Here is a 21,852-nt window from a genome sequence, read left to right as displayed (position 1 = left end):
GCTTTGCCGCTGCCGCCAAAATGGTGGTGAATAGGAACGACGACTTCTCCCGGACATACTGGAAGGCATGTAGCGAAGGGTCCAATTGGCTGATGAAGGGATTGAGATGCTTCATGAACCCAGCAAATAGTTCCGCAGCAAAATGAAGGTTGACGACTCCTTTGATAATCGGGTCATTGTTTGAGCTGTCCCGGACGCATTCCTCTGACGCATGTCCGTGTTCAGTACTGAGCACATTCTGCAAAGAGAAGTCTCCTCTTGTGATCTGTCGGTTGAGAACATCAGAAAGCCGGAAGCCTCTGTTCTCCGTCCAGAATTCTTGGCTTGAACGCTGCGTTGACCGGGGTCGAGAACGCAGTCTAGAAGGTGACCTTTGAGTGCATTGTGTATTTGTTGACGGATTCGCATCACCCACTACAACAACATCATGATCAACATGTTGAGCTTCACCATCCCATGATGGTGGCGCAGCATCCTGCTGACTTCTTGAGCCTGGTTTCTGCAATCTACAAAACACATCAGTCATTTTGCCTCATGGAAAAAGCAGGCATGACGAACTTGAAGCCATGTTTTCGACCACGCCGGTGGCCAAGAAAGTCACACTGTAACGACTTGCGCGTACACCTGACACACCGCGTATCTTGTGCCGTCTTGTGGCACTTCATCTTGACTTTGCGACATTGCAGGCAAGCGTGTGGTCTTCAAACAGATCAGTCGCGCAACTGCAGTCGACCCGGAGCGGACTCACACGGCTTTCGGGGTTTGGCGACCAGGCGCGTCATCAATCTCTGTCATCTTGAATATGTTTATCAGACATTGAGATCGGGTCGGACTGGAACGGACACGATAGTCATATTTGAGTAGAGTGTTGTTGGAAAGAGTAAGGCATCCAGGTGTCTTATCGCTATCTCCACACGCTAACCGCTTTGGAAGCCTTCCCGAGGTCTTTTTGATACGATACCTGCTGCCATCATGTTCCCTCCACGGCATTCAAGGGGAAAGCTCGACGCTCACTTACAAAGCTCTTGCAGCGATACGAACATCTCGGAACCGCTGACCCCGCACGGCTCTCTCAAACCGGACTCAGCACTATGCTGCGACTTCGGTCCACTTCTATCGTTCGTGCAGATCGCCGGTGTTCTAATGTAGACTGAGTCGCCGGCGACATGGTACGTGCCCTCATGACCTTATGCATCCATGCACCATACCATCGCATGGGTTTTTCCTCGATACCTAGGTAGTTCAAGTCAACATCAACTCAACGCACACCTAGATACTACGCAACTAGCAACATGACGCAAATACCACGTTCGAAGGCCAAGACGGCGCACGTCAACATGATGACCGATACCATCATAGCAAACCTACCGGCGGATGCACTTCGAAGCGTGATCAGAGTCATCTTGACAACGGAGCCATCAGCTACAAGCATCCTAGAAGAACAGACGCGAATCTATCTCAAGAAAACCGCCAATCAGTCCGTCGATCAGCTGTTCCAATCGACGACCGAGGGGGTTGCCTCAACCTCGAACTTCACATGGGCCCAGCAGCGCCTACGTTGCGCCATAGGATGCGGATTGGTTCTCGACAGCTTCCCAATACTCAATAAGATCGTAGACGAATCCGTCAGCCTTGCCGACCAACACACCGTGCCTCGGTCGACAGAACTCAACCACAGTTTGGCCTCTGTTGACGGTGATATCGTGCAGGCATTGACTGCAATTCAAAAGCGCTTGTTGTCCAACAGTGGCAGCAGAGACCTCAACGAAGAGGAAAGACCGGCGATGGACTCCCTCTTCACTTCATTGCTACGATGTCACCAAAAATGGCTTGCATCTGCGCAAGACTTTCCTTTCGAACGAAGCACTGCAGTTCTTGCGACTATGCTTGGCCGCGAAAGCGGTATACCGACACTGGCTCATCAAGATAGCTCTTGCCAAAGTCAAATTACCGGACGGAAGACATCGACCTCTATCGAGACTTTCAAAGTCAAGAGTATCGAGCTGCCGAAGCTATTCGCGGGCCTCTGGCAACTGTCTAGTCCATCATGGGGTACTGCGTCACAAACACAGATGTTCAAGCAATTTGCAGAATACATTGCAGGTGGCTTCACAGCATTTGACATGGCTGACCATTATGGCGATGCTGAGGTTATATTTGGACGACTGAGAGCCTCGCTAGCTGACCCTGAGGCCGTTTTCGGTGCCACGAAGTACTGTGTGTTCCACAAGATTACCGTAACCCCCGAAGTCATCCGCGCCAACGTCACAGAGCGGTGCCAGCGCATGAGTGCCAGCAAGGTCGATCTTCTGCAATTCCATTGGCAAGATTACAATGACCATCAGTATATCGAAGCGCTGCGACTGCTGCGGCAAGACGAACGAGTTCGACATCTGGGCCTTTGCAACTTCGACACAGCGCGTCTCCAAGAAGTCATTGACAATAATATTGATGTCGTCACCAACCAGGTCCAATTTTCCCTCATCGATGCACGCCCACGGTTTGGGATGGGCGAGGTTTGCGCACAACACAATGTCAAACTCCTCACATATGGCACTCTTTGTGGAGGCTTTCTGGCTGAGAAATGGCTCGGTAAACCTGAACCACAGCTGTTTGGTCCTGACACGACACCATCGCAGCGGAAGTACTTCGAGATGATCCAGACATGGGGTGATTGGGATCTGTTCCAGACATTACTGCAGACTTTGAAGGCTATCGCGACCAAGCACAACGTCTCCATCTCGAACGTCGCGACAAGATGGGTTCTCGACTTTCCATACGTGGGGGCAGTCATCATTGGCGCGCGCATGGGTGTTAGTGAGCATACGGAGGAGAACCTGAAGACGTATGGATGGAAGCTTGATGAAGAAGATCAGCGGAGTATTGAAGATGTGCTGGAGAAGAGCAGGAGGGAGGAAGTGTTCAAGGTCATGGGCGATTGCGGGAGTGAATACAGGTAACAGACATTTGTTAGATTAATTGCCTAGCTTGTAAATTATACGGTTTTTGGGAAGGTTTTGAAATGTCTGGTAAACCTTCGTGAGCAATTTGAGTTGGTTGCGATCCTGGGCGCGTCGCGTCATTGCAGCCCGCCCGTGCACTCGCCTCGTCTTCCTGTGCCAGCTCTGTACGAACTCTCCCTGTCCACGCGACCGCCTTTCATGCTCATGCCGACCCAGTCCTCTCCTGTACGGACGCCTTGCGGTTTTCGAAACTTCGGCAACTGGCATACGCTCGCAAGCGCCTGCATCGGCTGCCACGGCTGACGTCACCGCCGAACACGCGCATCATGCCCGCACCACGCGCCTGTCTCTGCCATCGCCTCAGCGTCCATCGCCGCACCGTCGCTCCCAATTCTCACGACTCAGGCTACCGAGCTACTACACGCGTGTCACTTCCATGTCCTGGATATACCGCGAGATGCAAACATCGTCGCGCAATTGAAGGCATGGTGGCTGGCGCACCAGCTCCTGGTATAACGATCGAGATGATGACGGGTACGGTGATCATACTGGTGACATTGATTGGAACTACCTGGAGAGCTGTCCGCAGTCTCTAGTGACGCGGCAACGCTTCAAAAGCTGGATATATCGATATCGCGACTGTGTTGAGCGCAACAACACGTCTACGAACATATGCTCGGTGTGCGCTTGAAGCCCTTACGCCTACACATTTGTCCCCGCCAAGGCTCCTAACACCATCTCGTGATAGTCGATGCGCCGAGTCAAGCACGGAAAACGGATGTGTCATGCGTATATCTCACTCCAAAGCTCAAGAGTTTCCTTCCAGACCAACCACCGTGGTATCCGCATGACTGAAGGTCCGCAACCCGGTTCGTATGATCTTGAGCTGAGATTTACAATTCGGATCCGGACATGCGATCAATGCATCCGTGGACATCCAATCATGCGCGTGAGTTGGTCGTTGCTTGGCCGCTAGCAGAGGCAGTACTGCCGCTGAAATGCCAGCCTCATCAGTTCTTGAAGTGTACAGCATTTGTGCTTGAAACTCACCTAAGCTGTAGAAGCTTATGCCCTGTCCTTCGGGAAGACGTAGCATCTCTCCTTCAACAGTAAAGTAGTCTCCTTCCTTGGCTCCACACAAGATGCGCTCGCCTGGCGGACAAACCACCTCAACCCGCAAGTCGTACAATTGAAAAGAGTCGTCCTTGGCCGATGACATTTTGTTGCCTTTGGAAAGTTGCGTTGCTGATGTTTTGCATGCTCATCCCGTCTCTTCTTGGATTCTATTGACTCCCCGTTTGGAGAAGGGTGGGGCCACCGGCGTTCTAAGCATGACAGATAGCAGCCGGCATTTCATGACACCCCAGCACGATCGCCGGTTTTCGGGCGCCCTGACCAGCCCCTATCAGAAACTAGAACCCCGCTATCAACGGTTACGGAGTCACTGAATTCCCCGTGGATGCCGAACTGCTAAGTGAGATAAGCTTCCCGCTTCGGCTTGGTACTTGTAAGAACCGTTGCGCGCTCCCATGCTGAGAGAGCATCATCATGGATCTATCAAAGAAGGATGCTACGCAAGTTGCGCAAACCTCTGCGTCAAACTCAGACGTCGAACATGGAGCCATCGGTACGACTTATGAGGTCAAACGCGATCTTGGGCGTCGCCATATCAACATGATTGCCATAGCTGGCATGATCGTATGTCAAACTACTTCAAAGCATTCTTGCAGTCTCCATACTCATGCATCAACTTTAGGGTACCGGACTTTTTCTAGCATCCGGCCAGGCCATCGCTACCGCAGGACCAGTCGGCGCTCTCTTCGGATATCTGTGCATGGGCTTAATTGCATGCGGTGTCGCCCTGTCTGCAGGAGAGATGTCGGCGTTTATGCCTGTCACTGGAGGATTTGTTCGACATGCTACCAAGTTCGTGCAACCTGCACTCGGCATCGCGACCGGATGGAACTTTTGGTACACCATGGCAATTACGGCGCCAGCTGAGCTCGCGGCTGCGGCAACTTTGATCAACTTCTGGGATAACAGCATCAATCCTGCCGTCTGGTACTCGGTTTTCATCATGATCATTGTGGTTATCAACTTCTGCGGGGTGAAAGTTTACGGCGAGGTAAGTCCTGATGCAACCTAATTTCTAGGTCAACATCTAACAATTAAAAGAGTGAAGTCTTCTTCGCAGCTCTCAAGATCCTTCTCATCATAGGTCTCATCATCGCCGGCCTAGTCGTCGACCTTGGAGGATCCCCTAGTGGAGATCGAATCGGCTTTCGGTACTGGAAGAACCCCGGTCCTTTCAACGAATACATCGTCTCTGGTAATACCGGCAAGTTCCTCGGTTTCTGGAGCTCCTTGATCTCAGCAGCCTACAGCTACGCGAACATCCAGGTGGTCGCCATCGCTGGCGCTGAGACAAGGAACCCCAGAGTCATCATTCCGAATGCGATTCGGATGACGTTCTGGAGAGTACTTATCTTCTACGTGGTCAGCATCTTCATCGTTGGCATGCTTGTACCGTTCAACGACCCGAACCTTGGCATCTCTACTGGTGATGCTCAGCAGAGTCCTTTCGTCATTGCCTTCCAGCGCGCTGGTATCAAAGTCCTGCCATCAATTATCAACGCCATAGTATGCACTTCGGCCTTCAGCTGTGGCTCTGCATGCGTCTTCCTTGCATCACGTACACTGTACGGGCTGGCGGAAGATGGACAAGCTCCCCGTGTCTTGCTTCGCACAAACAGGTTTGGAACGCCATACTTGGCGATCGGAGCTTCGCTCATCTTCATGCCACTTGTCTATCTTAGTCTGGGGAGTAACTCATCCGTCGTGTTCGGGTGGTTTGTCAACATTACAACTATTGCTGGACTGATTGGGTGGCTTGTAATTGAGGTCACGTACCTGAGGTTCTTCTACGCATTGAAAGTCCAAGGCATCAGTCGAGACCGTAAGTTCACCCCCTCTCGTTTTGCCGAAGATGATGCTGATATTACCAGGTCTCGCATACAAGAGCCCATTGCAGCCATACCTCGCTTGGGTCACTGGGGGCGCGCTCGTCCTTGTTATCTTGTTCTCAGGATATAGCGTTTTCTTCCCCGGTCGCTGGAGCGTCGGCACCTTTCTCACGTATTACGTCGATATAGCCATCTTCATTTTCCTGTGGGTCGCTGGCTACTGCTACGCGAGATCGGGAATCATTGCTTTGCAGGACGTTGACCTGTCGGAGATTGCGGATGTTGACCGCGAGAAGGCGGAGATCCTGCACTCGGTGGAAGAAAATCTTTCGTGGTGGAGGAAGTGGGTTATTTAATTTACGCAGGATATCCTTAATGTCTACAACGAAAAAGTTCACATTGTCCACAGACCCAGGCCTCGATGATTTCTGTTGAAGTGACACATGACCAACATACACAGTAGCAAAGGACCAGCTAGATCAGGGAAATGCAACAATATGTGCGGAGTTCATGCTATAGGTATATACATAGAAGTAGAATGAAGCACATCAAGCTTCAACGTGATTGCGAGAAGACGATCCTAGCGCCCAATCCATCGCGTATCCAGATCTACCTACGTCTAGTAGGTGGCGACCTTGGGACCGGGAACAGTGTAGGAGTTGAAGTTGGCGTAGATGTTCGCGGTGTAGCCGGAGTCGGTGCTCTTGACATGGCCGGGGATCTTGGTAGTGGGAGAGGGCTTTCCGCTGCCTCCTCCAGTGACCTTGATCTGAGCGCAAGAGATGTAGAACTGGGGCGGGCTGCCGGGGTTGTGGATGCCGAGCTGCTCGATACGGAGGAGGTACTCTCCAGCGGGGATCTGGGAGGGGATGGTGGTGGAGTAGGTAGCTAAGAAAGTGTTAGATATATTCCAGTGCGAGACTGGAGTTTGTGACTTACCACTCATGTCCCACTTGGCCTGGCCTCCGGAGAAGGTGGGTCCAATCTCCTTGATCTTGAACCAGTCGGAGGAGCCATCTGCAGCGGCAGCAGAGTCGACCTTGGTCATGTAGAAGGTGACGGGACCTTGGTGGTAGACAGCCTGGTCGGCGGTGAAGGAGACGGTGGAACCAGCAGCGACCGAGACAGTGGTGGTGCCGCTGCCTGAGTTACCGCCAGCATTGCATCGCAAGTTCTTGTCCGCAAGGTCGGTGACGGGGCTGTTGTTGGGAACGGGCCTGATGTTCTGGAAGTTGGCACCCTTCACACCGTTGGCGGTGAGCTGTTGGAAGATGTCTTGTACCTATTAGTATATACTCGTGCAGAATGTGTGGTGAAGTGCCATACAGTGGCCCGAGGCAACGTTGGCAAAGGCCGCAACGGCGGTGGCGATAGCAACACACTTCATGATGTGGTATTGTTAAGTGAGAGACTGATGAGGATAGCGAATGAACTCGAAGGTGCTGATGATCTTGGTAGAGAATACGAGAGCAAAGTCCCCGGTTCTTATATATGTTCTTCCTCACAGATACGACGCCTCGAATGGATACCACTCCATATTGCAGCACGCAGGACATGACCAGAGAGGGTAAACGTCAAGCCATGATTGGCCCAAGCATGAAACTCGAAATGAAGAAACGTCACAGGACAGGCACGATGGGTACTGCAAGGCGGCAAAGAACCCGGGACGTGAGGTGGAGTGTGGATACCCATTGCCGGTGGCAGTTCGTAGAATTTTCCTTCTGGAACGACCTTGTGACAGCCTTCGACGAGGCGAACAAGTGATGGTATGGCAGGTAATATCGCGAGTATGGGGGCTTGACATGCAGGACTGCAGGTCATTGGTCATGCATGCACGAAATGTGCATACCTGACGAATAGGAAAAGCGCATGTGCCGGCGACGGTGGGTTCTATCCGTCGGAGCTAGAGACTGGCGCATTTGCTGGAACTGTACAACACTGGACGCCTAGGATAGATTAATATCTGGGGTAATATGTTTTTAATCACCATGGACCAAGCTAGGGCGGAACTTGAGGCGAGGTGAAGAAAAAGGAAACAAGACCGATCCACAATGTCCACCCAAACTGGTTGTCGCACATGTACACCAGTGTACTACGGCAAAATATGAGTCTTGTTTGAACTTCTGAGGTGTTGTTGTTTGTGCGAACGACTCGCAACGGCGTAGATGTTTCATGCCGAGTCATGCAATCGACGCAACCGGATGCCGAACGACAAACGAGGTGATGATTGCCACAACCTCTATCGCTTGAAACAGGCACCTGAGAAATTGTATATTAATCTTGCTGAAAGGCTTTTTGTGCAAGGTCTTGCATATGCAGGCGCCATCATCTCTTCGAGGTCGATCGAGCAATCGATGTGGCGGGTGGCTGGTCAATTTCCCATCTCTTGTCGCGAACTTGGACAAAAGCAACTCTGGAAATCAAAGGGTTGCTCGCTTGCCCTGTGGATCTGGAGTAAGGCCCGCTCTTCCTGTGCCAGGTCGACAGAGTGGATGTGAGTTCTCTAGAAGTGGGTTCCAAGGTTCGCTATCGCATACTATGTTCCTTCCGTTGCGAGAAACAGCAGATCCCCAGCATTTTGATGTTTGTGGTGCTGAAGAGATCGCAGGTGATGGCGCGTCACCGGAGCAGTCAAGCAGGCGCGTTTGGTGAGGCCCAGACCCCTGCGAACATCACTCCGTCGCGCAAGCCAGGTACGAAATCTCGCTGCGCCGTATAGGCTATATCAGAAGCGCTGGAATAGGATTTGTACCCCTATGTATCAAGCAAGGTAACGCATCAGCTTCGAAATATCTTGGAGATACGCGCCTGTGGTTCCTAGGTTTACCTGGCTTCCGCGACAGCGCTAGATACCTTGGTAGAGCTTCATTCAACATACTCGCCTGGAATGTCGTTATCGGACCAAGTAAAATCGCATGAGGCCCGGATCGCACAGCTGGAGAGTATTTGCTGGAAGCTTGCCACGTTGAGTGGGAGCATGGGGGCAACCTTCCTGCTTCCAAAGCTCGAAGGTTGGGACCTCGGGAAGCGGGGTACGACACGTGATCCCGTTGCACGTCGCGTCGCCATCGACATACGCCTAGTACTGACCCGGAAAGTCCATGCGAAAACTGTACGAAGATACGCCAGGTCCACAGTCTTATCACATCGAATGCTGTGTTAGGGCAACAGCGTTGGGCGGTAGTTCGAGCGTTATAATCCCTTCCTCCGGACTCAACTTCTTCTACTGTCCATCTTTCAACTCTTCGTCAATTTCGTGTTTTCCAATTGTTCGTTGCGAGAAAATGTCTGCAGAAGTCGCCACTGATCCTAGTCCGCGGAGCGAGAAATCGGTATCTGCTCATCCATTCTCCCCGCTATCGGCATCAGAACTCCAAGATGCTGCGGCAATCATCAAAGCTTCATGGCCAGCGCACACAGACCTGCATTTCAAGGTCGTAACGCTGCAGGAACCACCAAAAGTCGAGGCACTGAAATATCTGGAGGCTGAGCATAGCGGCAAGCCACTTCCATCAATCGCGAGAAAAGCTTTTGTCAATTACTACATCCGGAACACTGTATGTGCAAAGATGTTGGAAGTATGACTCGCGGCTGACTAGTCGGCAGAACAAGTTCCACGAGGCTGTCGTGGACTTGACCTCACGTCGCGTAGATCGCAACGTCCTTCTAGGGCCCTTTGTCCATGCCAACGCGGATGGCGATGAAATCGTCGCTATCGAGAAACTTGTCCTGACCGATGAGAAAGTACAAGCGGAGATTGCCAAGCTCGAGCTCCCCCAAGGCACAGTAGTAATCAGCGACCCATGGATCTACGGGTCCGACGGAGTTGGAGACGAAGATAGGCTGTGGCAATGCTTCCTATACCTCAGGGACCCGATGAACTCATCAGAAGCCGACTCCAACCACTACGCAATGCCACTTCCTATCTCGCCCGTGGTGAGCACAGAGAAGATGGAGGTCATTCGCGTTGATATACTACCGACTGGTGCAGGCAACACCATCAAGCCGGTTGAAAAGTACAAGATCCAACCGCCCAACGAGTACATACCCGAGGCCCAACAACTGCGCACCGATCTCAAGCCGCTTAATGTTGTCCAACCGGAAGGTGCTAGCTTCCAAGTCGAACAGCAAGGCACATCAAATGTCATCTCATGGCAGAAATGGAACTTCCGCGTTGGTTTCAATCAGCGCGAAGGTATGGTACTGTATGACGTCCGTTACGACAACCGTAGCCTGTTCTACCGAATGAGCTTGTCGGATATGAACATTCCCTATGCGGACCCCCGCCATCCCTACCACAAGAAGAGCGCGTTCGACTTGGGCGATGTTGGTGCTGGTATCATGGCGAACAACCTCAAGCTGGGCTGCGATTGTCTGGGTTCTATCTACTATCTCTCAGCCGTACTCGCCGACAACCACGGTGGGTCTGTGGAGATGCCCAACGTTGTATGCGTCCACGAGCAAGATGCTGGAATCGGTTTCAAGCACACCAACTACCGCACCGGTCGCGCAGTTGTCGCTCGAAACCGGGAGTTGGTGCTCCAGAGCATCATTACCGTAGCCAACTACGAGTACATCCTAGCCTTCATCTTCAACCAGGCCGGAGAAGTCGATTACGAAATAAGGGCTACCGGAATCCTGAGCACGCAGCCTATCGACGAAGGTGTCGAGGTGCCCTTCGGTACAGTCGTGCACCCCGGTGTACTTGCCGTCCATCATCAACATATATTCTCATTGCGCGTCGACCCTATGATAGACGGGTATGACAACAGACTCGTGTACGACGAGGCGTTTCCGATGCCGCGCTCAGACTTCAACCCCCACGGTACTGGCTACTACGTCCAAGAGACCGTCGTAGACAAGTCTGGCGGCTACGACATCGCATACGAGAACAACCGCACTTTCAAGATCCAAAACCCGAACGTGCGAAACCCCGTCAACGGAAAGCCAGTCGCATACAAGATCCAAGCGCCGCCGTTCCAAAAGATCCTTTCCGACAAGGACTCTTTCAACTACAAGCGCGCCGAATTCTCCGACCACAACATCTACGTCGTCAAGCACAAGGACGGCGAGTTGTACGCAGGCGGTACCTACACCAACCAGAGTCGTGGTGGAACGGGAGTGCGGAGTTGGGCGGAGAGGAACGACAACGTCAAAGACACGGACTTTGTCGTCTACATCCAAGCGGGCATCAACCACGTGCCTCGTATTGAGGACTTCCCCGTTATGCCTTGCGAGATCATCAAGATCCACATGAAGCCGGTCAACTTCTTCGATAAGAACCCTGCGCTGGATGTACCACCGAGTGAGCAGGCGTTCAACAAGAGCAGCTTGTTGAGTGAGCAGCACCAGCAGCCGAGTGTTACTGCGACGATTGGTGAAGATGGTACATGCTGTGCGCCGTCGGCGGCAAAGCTGTAGAATTATAGTTTTCACGAATTGAACATCATCACGAAACATTGCGAAAATAATTTTTGAGATACCATGCGATCTTTCAAAGCCAAAATCGGTGTCTATGCAAAGCTGCGAGCTTGAAAAAGAATGTGAACATAGTAAGATGCATCCAACATGTGGCAGATCCATGTCCAACCTTGGAAGGGAGGAGTTGGTCGCATGCCTGCTCAGCAGGTAAGACGCGCCAAGCCCAAAGTCGCGCTAATCACGGTCCAAAGCTCATGCCTCGCGGAACCTTCGAAGCCTCAAAGAAACACTCACTCGATCTCCCGCGATATCCCGACCTTCTTTCACCGTGTAACTTCCAGCGATCTCTTCATCAATATCGAGCCTGCACCGCGATGGCGCCCAACGACAAAGCGGGCAGAGTTGTTTTCATCGGCAACATTCCCTACGGTATGCGACTGCTCACCCTGGAGCCTACATGGACGCCAGATCTTCCCAATCTGCGTCTTTAACACCACTGTATCCCTAAACCGAGCTAACAAACCCAGGCGGCACTGAAGAGCTCATCATCGAAACCCTCGGGCGCGTCGGACAGGTGCTCAACTTTCGCTTGGTGTACGACAAGGAAACCGGGCGCCCCAAGGGCTTTGGGTTCGCAGAGTTCGCCGACGCTGACGCCGCAGCCTCCGCCGTGCGCAACCTCAACGACTACGATTTGATGGGCAGGAAGCTGAGGGTCGACTGGTCCAACGAGAGCGGCTCCGGCGACAACGCGCCTTCCAATCGCGACCAGACCACACAGCCAGCCATGAACGGCCAACAACCAGCAGCACCAGCACCGGCGCAACCGTCGAGCGCGCTGGGTCCTCTTCCACCAGGCGTCGAGCTGCCGCCCAACCTCACCTGCCCCGATGCCATCTCGCGCACCCTCTCTACACTCCCTCCCGATCAGCTCCTCGATATCCTCTCGCAGATGAAAGGCCTTGTCATGACGGATCCCGCCAAGGCGACGGAGTTGCTGCGACAAGCGCCTCAGCTGGCTTATGCCATCTTTCAGTCGCTACTGCTCCTCCAGCTGGTCGACCCACAAATCCTGACCTCGCTTGTGGAGACATCGGCCGCGCCTGCCCCAGTTGCGCAGGCTCCACCTGTTCAGCAAGTACAGCAGCCACCACCGCAAGTTGCGCGACCGCCTGTGAACTACCCCGGATACCCACCACAAGTCGCGCCTACACCTCCCCAAACTCAGCCACCCGTCGCGCAGCCGTACGCGCAGCCTCCACAGCAACAGCAACCACAAGCGCCTGGAATGGACCAGCAGGCGCTGTATGCTCAAGTCATGGCGCTGTCGCAGCAGCAGATTGACCAGTTGGCACCAGAGCACCGCGCCCAAATCCTGCAAATACGGCAGATGTTGATGGCTGGTGGGCGGCCCTAGTTGCGCCGAGACTTCGAGCAGCTTCATAAGAAGCGGAAAGTTGGCCTTGGTCTTGCTATGAGAGACCGCTTGTTCCACGAGCGGGGCGCGGAGGTCCTTTGGTGCATACTACGCGACGTAGGACAGAGCACAACACAACCTGATCTCATCGCGCGGAGCTTACTGGAAATCATGGAATACCCTGATCGCTGCTCCAGGGCGCAGTGCTTAAAAGAAGCGATGTTCTCATATGGCCTGTACAGCATGAAAACTCTCCCAGAAGAAAGCGAGACCTGGGAAATGATGAGTCGTGATTTGGATGGATCATCAGACTCTGGATTCGAATCGGATGACTCAGGCTATGCAGATGATGATGGATTGGACGTGCAGAAACGTGAAGGAACATGTGGAGTGTAATGAGTGGCTCCTCAGAAGGGCTGCATAGCACAGTCGCGAATATATGCACACAGGTCGCACAAGCCTGATTAATGCAAAAATGGATTCAATGTCACACGCGCGCCTTGTTTTTGTTGTAATCCTTGTCGATGCGACTGGGTGATGTTTGACTATCAACGATCGGGTTTAAAGATTTCGGCGGCCTAACCAACATTGAACATGCAAGATAACTACACTGATGGCCTCGGAAATCTCCGCGCACCTTGACTGTGTCCGATGAAGGTCATGGGAGGAGCTCGCAACACGCAGCAAGAGCTACTACTAACTGCCAGAACCACAAGACTAGATTGCCGCGCCCCAGCCTGCACAGTTCACTTTGATCAACACGTTCTCGATGACAGCGAGAACAGCCCCGGAAGAAGCCCCGGTAAAGATCCGCAGAAGAAGCGTTTGCCATCGGGCAGCTATTGGCCCAGCCTCGCCTCCATCCCGTGTGGATCGAGCTAACCCTTGCCGCCAACTCACTCGGTTGCTGGGGCTTACGTCCCAAGCCGAGCACTTCAGCTGCTCTGCACCACACCAATCTTTGCGATTAGTACCGCGAGAGGCTGCTTTGGTTGTCCTTGGGCATTGCGCGCATACTTTCCTAGCCATTCTGCATCGGAAACCTGTACTATATCATCACGACATGACGATTTGAACGATTCTCTCTCACTTGCGACTGTCTGCAGCGATATACCCAGCATATCCCACCAAGAGACTCATCTCATTTGCGCCCGACCCATTGCCAGCACCACTTTGTAATAACAACGCATCTGCGCCCCCGCGATCCTGACTGCAATCCTGCGCCATCATGTGGAGCAGATTGACCGGTAGCTCTGCTGCCTCCAACAGCAACAAGGACGAGGAAAGTCGCCGCCGCCGTACTAGCGACTCCACGCGTTCCAAGCGCGACCCAGACGCCCGCTCTGTCGTGTCATCCTCGACGACGCGCAAGCCATCGACATCGACCTCATCTAAACGTGACACTGCGCCTTCCGCGTCCTCGATTGCCTCCTTCACGACTGCCTTCGACGAGATGCCGCGCTCACGGGCCACAACAAACAACACCAGCGATCCCTACGACGACGACAACAGGCGTCGCGACGATCGCCGCAGCAGCTATGCCGAGTCGTCCAGCTCGACACTGCGCGACGACAAGGACCGCAAGACGGGCAAGGCCAAGGACAAGAAGCTCGAGAAGCGCCGCTCGACGCGCTCAGTGCGGTCCGGCAGCACGTCGCAAACTGGCGCCGGCTACAGGGGCGAGATTGTTGACAGTCCCAAGTCGGTCCAGCGCAGCTTCAGCGGCCAGATTGGCAGCGACGGCTTCTCGCAGTTCCCAGGACAGGCAGGAGCGCCCATGATGTCGGGCGCTCTGCCAGTAGGAAGCCACCCACCACATCCCGACGACATGGACGATCACGTGCAGAGCCAGTTCCCCGGCCAGGACCCTCTGCAATACACCTCGAGCGCGCTCCCTGGCGGCCATCCATTTGGAGCGGCTGCCGACTTCTACAACGACCAGGGCCAGTCGGTGCACCAGCAGCCTGGCGTGAGGCCCCAGCCGCCCTCTGTCATCATAGGACAGGATACCCCCCATCTCATGTCTGCCTCCGCGCAGCCCAACCCGGTTGCCGACACCGGATCGGGCGCCGCTGCAGACTTCTACGGGCCCAGCACAAATGGCTCTTCATCCAGACCTCCACGACCATCGAGCTCGTCCATGCCCGGTGCCTTCGTCGACGACACCCCGACGCCCCAGAAGCCACCGCGACCCGCATCTTCATCGAGACCCAACAAGTCGAGCACCTTCGGCCCAGCTGCTACTGCGGCCGGCGGAGCTGCCCTGGGATATGCCATGGGCCACAGCTCTTCTAATCATGAACACACCACGAGCTACAGCTCATCGAACGTTCGCCCTTCTACATCATACTCTTCTTATACTAATAATACCCCCCCGGCTGCTCCGGCTTCCACGTACAACATGTACGGCCCGGGATCTAATGCTTCTAATACCGCTGCCAACGACGGCAGCTACCTCCCACCCTATGCTGCAGCCGCCGCCTACGGCGTGGAAGGCGCGCCTCCTCCAAAGCCACCTCGGCCAGCCAAGCCAGAAAAGCACTCGTCTGGCAGCATGGCTGGACTGTACGCTGCTGGCGCCGCTGGACTGGCGGCTTATGGCTTAAACCAACATAATTCACATTCACACACCCACTCCAACACCCACACACACTCGCACAGCACACACCATCACCCGTCGACGCACGGTCCGAACGGACATCACCACAATGGCCTTACACCCAGTCCATACATCTCAGGCGGCATGGCTCACCAGCATCAGCACACTGGGCCTGTTTCCAAGTTTGTCGACTGGTGGAAAGACTACGAAGACGTGCAGAAGATGGAAGAGTACACCGAGTACATTGGAGTTTGCAAGGGTTGCTTTGACCCTCGCTCTTCCGTTCTGGACGCCCCACGGAAGCACCACTACTACAAACGGCGATCCAATGAGTTTATGCGACCCACTGGTGGCATTGAGAAGCAATCTCGATACTCGCTCAAGGAGAAGAAGTCTTGGGGCTCAATCTCTTCGGGCGAGGAGCGTCGCAAGAACAAGAGCAGCGCCGCGGGCTGGGTAGCTGCAGGCCTGGGCGGCATGGGCCTTGCCAAGGCTGGAAAGGCTGTCTTCAGCGCGGGTCGCGACGACTTTGACGACACATACAGCATCAAGTCCGGTCGGTCGAGGGTCTCACGACACAGCCGCAGCAGATCAGGGGATCGCAAGAGTTACAGCTATGGTAGCTCTGGCATCCGCCACCGGAGCAATTCTGCCGACCGCATTTCCGTCATGTCCGTAGGCGTTACGAGCGACAAAAAGGACCGTAAGGATCACAAGGTTGTTCGCCGCCAGTCTCGGTCGCGCCGTTCTCGCTCAAGCTCAACTTCAAGCTCCAACTCAGGACGCGGCAAGACAGGCCTGATCGGCACTGCCATTGGTGCAGGTCTTGCAGGAGTCGCCCTTGGAGCGGCCACAAAGAAGAAGCAGCACAGCCGATCCAGGTCCCCGAAGAGGGTCCAAGTGGTTCATCACCGCAGAGACAGCAGTGACGATGAGCGTCGCAGGAGAAGATCGCATTCACTCCGACACAAAGCATCGCGAAGCTCAACATCCGGAGCCTCTGTCATCGAGATTGGCCAGAATCACGAGTCTCAGGGTGGCTTCCTTGGAGGCTTCTTCTCTGCACCCCCACCAAAGGAGAAGCGAGTGAAGACAGCCAATAGCCTGAAGAAAAAGAAGAAGGGCTTCTTCAGCTTCAGCAACGCTTCCACATCCTCATCCGACTCCGAGATGGCATTCGGCACCGGCTACGTAAGGAGGACGCGCAGACGATCGTCGCCGAAGAGACGAAACTCAGATGAGCGATTGAAAGCTTCGCTACTTGGTCTTGGCGCTACGGCTGCTGCTATCACAGCCGCGAAGGCTGGCAAGGGCAAACGTCACAACGAGGTCGTTGCTGTTAAGGAGAACCGTCTTGGTCGCAAGACAAGTCAAACTTCGCGGCCCGCCTCTCGTTATGGAGACGACGAATGGGAGGACTTGCCAGACGATGGTACTTCCGACTCTTCGAGTGATGGCGGTCTCGTATACGGCGATTACTCCCTGAAGAAGACCAAGAGCAACGAGTCTATCGGATCCAACCACTCAGGTACGAACAAATGGGGCTGGCGATGGGGCTTTGGCAAGAAGAGAAGGTCTTCCAACAACCTCTACGACAACATCGCTAGTACATCGCTCATTGGGCCTGCAGCAGCTGGCGCAGCAGGTGCCTTGACCGGCGCAGCTGTTGGAGCTGCCCATGGACACCACGACAGCGAGTCTAGCAGCGCCCAAACATTGCAATCGGTCTATCCTGTTGCACCCCATGATCCCAATGCGTCGTTCGATGCACGCCGTACAAGCTCTATCGTCACCAATCAGCCTATTGTCACCTCAGGACCTGGTCCCATCCCCATTCAACACCCTCAGCCAGTGCAGCAAGTCCCTGGCGCCATCTATTCAACACAAGCACCATCACAATCTGGGTACACCACAGCAGGTCCTTCAGACTTCCCACCAGCACCTTACCCACCTCCTTATCCCACGCAGTCTCAAGTTCAAAACATTATCATTCAAAATCCTCAGCATCCTCAATTCCGTCGGGCAAACTCTTCTCCCATCCAAAGCTCGTGGAAGCGAGATGCGTCTATTGCTGGACTTGCAGCGACTGCCGGATTTGCAGCAGTTTCTGCGATGAAACACCCCGACCGACCTCCGAGCCGACCGCCGTCCGCGTCTAGCAATGTTCGCTTCAACCTAACACAAGAGCAGGCAGAGAAGGACCTCCGTGAGCGGCGGAAGGAGCAGGAGCGACTAGACGAGGAGGCCGAGCGTCGCCGAGAACAACAGAGACGCGAGGACGAGGCGCGTCGGGAAGAGGAAGACCAAGTGCATCGAGAACAGCTGCGACAAGAGGAAGAGGCCCGGCGAGCGGCACTTGCGCTCCGTGAGGAAGAGGATCGCCTGCGCAGAGAACGGCAGCTACAAGAGGATGAGGCTCGACGGATTGAAGAAGACCGCCGGCAGACATTGCTCCGCTTGGAGGAAACGACACGCCAAGAAGAAGCGCGACGCCGAGATGAAGACGAGCGACGTCGCCTGGAGCTGCAACGGCAGCAGGAGGAGGCCCGCAAGTTCATGGACATCGAACGCTTGGCGAGGCTCGAGAACGAACGCCGTCGCGAACAGCAAGAGGTCCAGGCACGCCTCGCTCGGGAAGCCGAAGACCGCGAACGTCATCAACGGATGTCCGAAATGGAGCGCCAGCGTCAGCTCGCCATCGAGGCTGCGGAGGCTGAGCGCAAACGGAGAGAGCGCCGTGAATCTCAACAACAAGAAGCTGAGCGCATCGATGCCGCGAGACGTGAAGCTGAGATCCAAGAGGACATGGAGCGCCGACGCAGGGAACGCGAAGCTCAGGACTACACCGACCGATACGAGAGCGACCGGGCTCGGAAGCTTGAGCAGCAGCCAACAGGAGATTCAATGGTTTCGACTGCCACCGTTGTACAACGCAAGGAGCAGGAGCTACAAGACCGCGAACGCGAGGCTTTCAAGTCTGACAAGAAGTCTTCCGTTGCTGGCGCAGTAGCTGCTGGTGCAGCAGCAGCAATCGCAGCTGCCGCGATCAAGGACTACAAGGACAACAAGGACAAGGAGAAGGAGAGGGAGCGTGAGAAGAAGCGCGACAGCAAGTCTTCGTCTTCAACGAAGAGCAGCAAGAGCGAATCCTCCTCGTGGAAGCGCAGCAAGAACGATTCTTCTTCGTCCAAGAGCAGCAAGAGTGAATCTTCATCCTCGAAGAGCAGCAAGAAGCGGGAGCCAACCAGCGTCAAGACTATCGAGCCTAGCAAAGTCAAGCAGGACATCTTTGACGAGGACATCTTCAACCCCGATATGTTCAAACAGAAGGACACTTCACGCCAGGACGCTCGCGAAGTCCTTCAAGATTGGGAACAGAGATACTATGCAAAGCCAATATCCCAAGCTGAATTCTTCGCACCGGAAGAGCTCTTGGCCAACGACAACCTGCCCAAGGTCCGCCCAGTAGACCCGAACGAGGGTGCTCCAGATCTGCCCATCTACCAGTCCTGGGAAGACTATCCTGTCAGCCAGCCCAAGGTCCCGCCTTATCCTCCATCGTACGCTTTCACCGCCACCAGAAATGGTCGGTCCTCTCAACCACAACCGCTACCTCAAGTTCCATCGCTGAACCTCATCTTGCCTACTCCTCCCGGTAGTCGCACACCTTCTGTGCGCAGTGCATCTGCCCCTCCATCGCCCGCTATGGAACCCATCAGGGAGACCAGAGAGACTAGACGTGAGCCAAGAGATGACGAATCGAACCGAGCAAGGTCCAGGGTAAGCTGGGGCGAGAACCAGTTCCACCACTTTGACGTACCTACTCCGGAATCTTACCGCGAGCAATTTGTCTCAGATGGTGATCTCAGGTCGCGTGAAGCCACCGTCGAGCGCGAGCCGCCCAAGCCCGAACAGACGACGTCCACCTACACGCCCTACCGCCCCGAGATGTCAAGAGTCCCCGAGAGCAAGGAGACTGCACCAAGCACGCAATACGTTCGGGACGAGAAGGACTCCAACTGGGACAGTGTCGTGGATGCTGCTTCCAAGAAGAGCAACAAGAAGGAAAAGAAGTCAGCTGCAGCGGCGGCAGCAGCAGCACTGACGACTGCAGCGGTTCTTTCCCGAGATCAACGAGATCAAGAGGACGAGCGTAGTTACAGACGCGACAATCCGACTGCATCTGCCCTGAGCAACCCAACTGCATCGAACCTTAGCAGTGCGACCTCCTACGATTTCAGCGATCCAACTGCGTCTACCGTCAGCACTATCGTCAGCAATGCAACTGCAGCTGGGTTCAGCAATCCGACTGCTTCTTCCTTGAGCAACCCGTTTTCCGATGGAAACAGGGCCCCATCCACTATCGCTCCATCGATCATCTCAGCTGCACCATCTTCCACAGTCACTCCTTCCATCATCTCAGCTGTGCCATCTACGAGCAGCGTTCAGACAGCATACTGGCAGCCTGAGTCAGAGCGCGACGCGTGGAGGGCGCCCCAACAGACTACAGTGGGACCTGGCTTTGTTGAAGGCGAGATTCCTACACCGCCAGTGTCTATGCACATGCCCGGCGGCTGGGACGACATACCGGAATCTGAGGTGCTCGCAGAGGAGCCGCCGACATCGTCTGCGAAGAAGGACACAAAGGGTAAGAACAAGGCTAATGATACTGACGAAGTTGTAGCTATGCAGAATGTTTCTCGGCGTGGAGAGCCAACATCTGCGGTGAAAGAGAGGGAAGCTGAGCCAGAGGTCAAGCTCAGCAAGAAGGAGAAGAAGGACAAGAAGAAGAAGTCCAAGTCATCGAAGCGAGCCAGTGTGGACACTTGGGAGATGAGTGATCCCAGTCCGCCATCAAGCCCGATCATGGAGCGCGATCCCAGGGACATTGAGCCCTCCCGAGATCCCAGGGATATTGAACCTTCTCGATCTGCTGAAACCTCACGTTTCGCCGACTCTTCTCGCTCAACTGAGCCATCTCGATCTGCCGAACCACCACGTCTAGGAGAAGCATTCCAAGAGTCCCCTAGTCCTCCGAAGAAGCCTGCGCGACAAAGTGAAAGCAGCGGCGGTAAAGCCTCCACCGCTGCCATGGCCGGTGGTTTCGCTGCTCTAATGGGCATGACCATGAACCAGGATCAAAACAGGATGGCCTCGGATGCCGAGCGTGCCAGGAAGGATCTTGAGTCCACAGAGAAGCACCATTCACGCGACTCGCCTGTATCTCCACCGAATGGCGCACGTGCACTCGAACGGAATGAGAAGAATGTGACAATCCCAAGCTACGCATTCGAGGGCGTTGAGGAGCTGGCCGATAAGACACCCAGGCCGAAAGTCCAGAAAAGACACAGCAGCGGCAAATGGTCACCTAGCATTAGTTCTCCTCTCAGGACCGAGACGACGTATGACGACTACATAAACGCCCGCACCATTCCCGATCCTTCCAGATACCAAACGATGGTCGAGGCCCCGAAGGTTCCCACTGCAGCGCCGTTCACGATGGCGCATGATCCAGTCACCGCTCGTAACGTAACCGACTCTGGGTACTATGCTCCCGACGACGTGCCGAGCCGGGCGGGCAACGACGAAGAATCGAATGGATTCTATCCCGCAGACTTCAACGAGGAGGCAAAGGACAGGCACTCACGAAACGATCGCGACCAGGATGTCGATGACAGATACGATGATGACTTCGACGACAGACCACGCAGGTACGATGATGACGATGTGGGCTCAATCGCTTCTCTTAGCTACAAGTACGACGACCCCGATCGCGAGGAGAGACGCCGCAGACGTCGCGAAGCCAAGTCCGAGACACGTGTGAAGAGCCACGACCGCGATTACGATCTTGAAGAGAGTGGAGAACGGAGGCGAAGACATCGCCATCATGAGGCTGATGAGGGCGCTGACGACTGGGACACGAAATCCGCCATCTCCGAGACTGGCGAGCGTCGACGCAAGCACAGGAGAAGGGATGGCGACAGAGACGCATCACCCGAGACCAAGACTAGATCACGCTCGTCAGCAGCTTCCGAACTCGGCGACTACGATGATGATCGCAAGTCCTCCCGGAGACGATCTAAACGAGATGATGACATGGTTTCCGTCGTATCCTCAATCCCAGATCTAGACGAGGATCGCAGCTCAAGGAGGGAGAAGGAGAAGCGTCCAAGTGGCTTCCTGGGCCTTTTCGGCAGCAAGTCGAGGGAGAACTTGAAAGAAGCTTCAAGCAAGTCCTCGAAATCTAAGGACGACGACGATGAAGAACGCAAACATCGTAGACGGAAGCATCGGTCGGATCGCGGTTCCACCTACGGCGGCTCAGACGATGATGACATGCGCTCCACGATCTCGACCAGTAGTCGACGCGAAAAGAGGAGCAGCCGCAGTCGTAGCGAGAGAGGAGACGGAGACAGGACGGATGCTTATGATGACAAGGTACATCGCTCTTCTCATGTGCGATAGCACCGTTGTTCGCAATGTATTTAG

At 54.5% G+C, this 21,852-nt stretch overlaps 6 protein-coding genes across 6 annotated transcripts in view; 5 read left to right on the top strand and 1 right to left on the bottom strand.

The window, feature by feature from the left end:
• Positions 1-1,292: 1,292 nt before the first annotated feature.
• On the top strand, positions 1,293-2,960 carry J4E90_004777 (uncharacterized protein; the record flags this gene model as incomplete). Its single annotated transcript, XM_051434340.1, has 1 exon — positions 1,293-2,960. The coding sequence occupies one exon, from the start codon at positions 1,293-1,295 to the stop codon at positions 2,958-2,960; it is 1,668 nt and encodes a 555-aa protein (XP_051291596.1).
• A 1,551-nt stretch (positions 2,961-4,511) lies between these two features.
• On the top strand, positions 4,512-6,282 carry J4E90_004776 (uncharacterized protein; the record flags this gene model as incomplete). Its single annotated transcript, XM_051434339.1, has 4 exons — positions 4,512-4,661; positions 4,720-5,088; positions 5,139-5,919; positions 5,969-6,282. The coding sequence occupies 4 exons, from the start codon at positions 4,512-4,514 to the stop codon at positions 6,280-6,282; spliced, it is 1,614 nt and encodes a 537-aa protein (XP_051291595.1).
• Positions 6,283-6,545: 263 nt separating this feature from the next.
• J4E90_004775 (uncharacterized protein) lies at positions 6,546-7,313 on the bottom strand (the record flags this gene model as incomplete). The annotated part of the gene is made up of 3 exons (XM_051434338.1): positions 6,546-6,814; positions 6,866-7,201; positions 7,253-7,313. The coding sequence occupies 3 exons, from the start codon at positions 7,311-7,313 to the stop codon at positions 6,546-6,548; spliced, it is 666 nt and encodes a 221-aa protein (XP_051291594.1).
• A 1,897-nt stretch (positions 7,314-9,210) lies between these two features.
• J4E90_004774 (uncharacterized protein) lies at positions 9,211-11,347 on the top strand (the record flags this gene model as incomplete). Its single annotated transcript, XM_051434337.1, has 2 exons — positions 9,211-9,483; positions 9,533-11,347. 2 exons carry the CDS (start codon positions 9,211-9,213, stop codon positions 11,345-11,347), a joined length of 2,088 nt encoding a protein of 695 aa, XP_051291593.1.
• Positions 11,348-11,721: 374 nt separating this feature from the next.
• Positions 11,722-12,764, top strand: J4E90_004773 (uncharacterized protein; the record flags this gene model as incomplete). The annotated part of the gene is made up of 2 exons (XM_051434336.1): positions 11,722-11,776; positions 11,875-12,764. 2 exons carry the CDS (start codon positions 11,722-11,724, stop codon positions 12,762-12,764), a joined length of 945 nt encoding a protein of 314 aa, XP_051291592.1.
• Positions 12,765-13,992: 1,228 nt separating this feature from the next.
• J4E90_004772 (uncharacterized protein) overlaps positions 13,993-21,852 on the top strand; it is a gene marked incomplete at both ends in the record, with an annotated part of 29,666 nt that continues 21,806 nt past the window's right edge. The window contains one exon of the mRNA XM_051434335.1: positions 13,993-21,801. Coding sequence (XP_051291591.1) covers positions 13,993-21,801 — 7,809 coding nt within the window. The remainder of the gene's footprint in view (positions 21,802-21,852) is intronic.

Source organism: Alternaria incomplexa (assembly GCF_024043165.1).
Source record: "Alternaria incomplexa strain BMP 0042 chromosome Unknown scaffold_6, whole genome shotgun sequence".
Taxonomy (NCBI): Eukaryota; Fungi; Ascomycota; class Dothideomycetes; order Pleosporales; family Pleosporaceae; genus Alternaria; species Alternaria incomplexa.
Note: the sequence above shows the minus strand (reverse complement) of the source record. Positions and strands in the feature narration are given on the sequence as shown.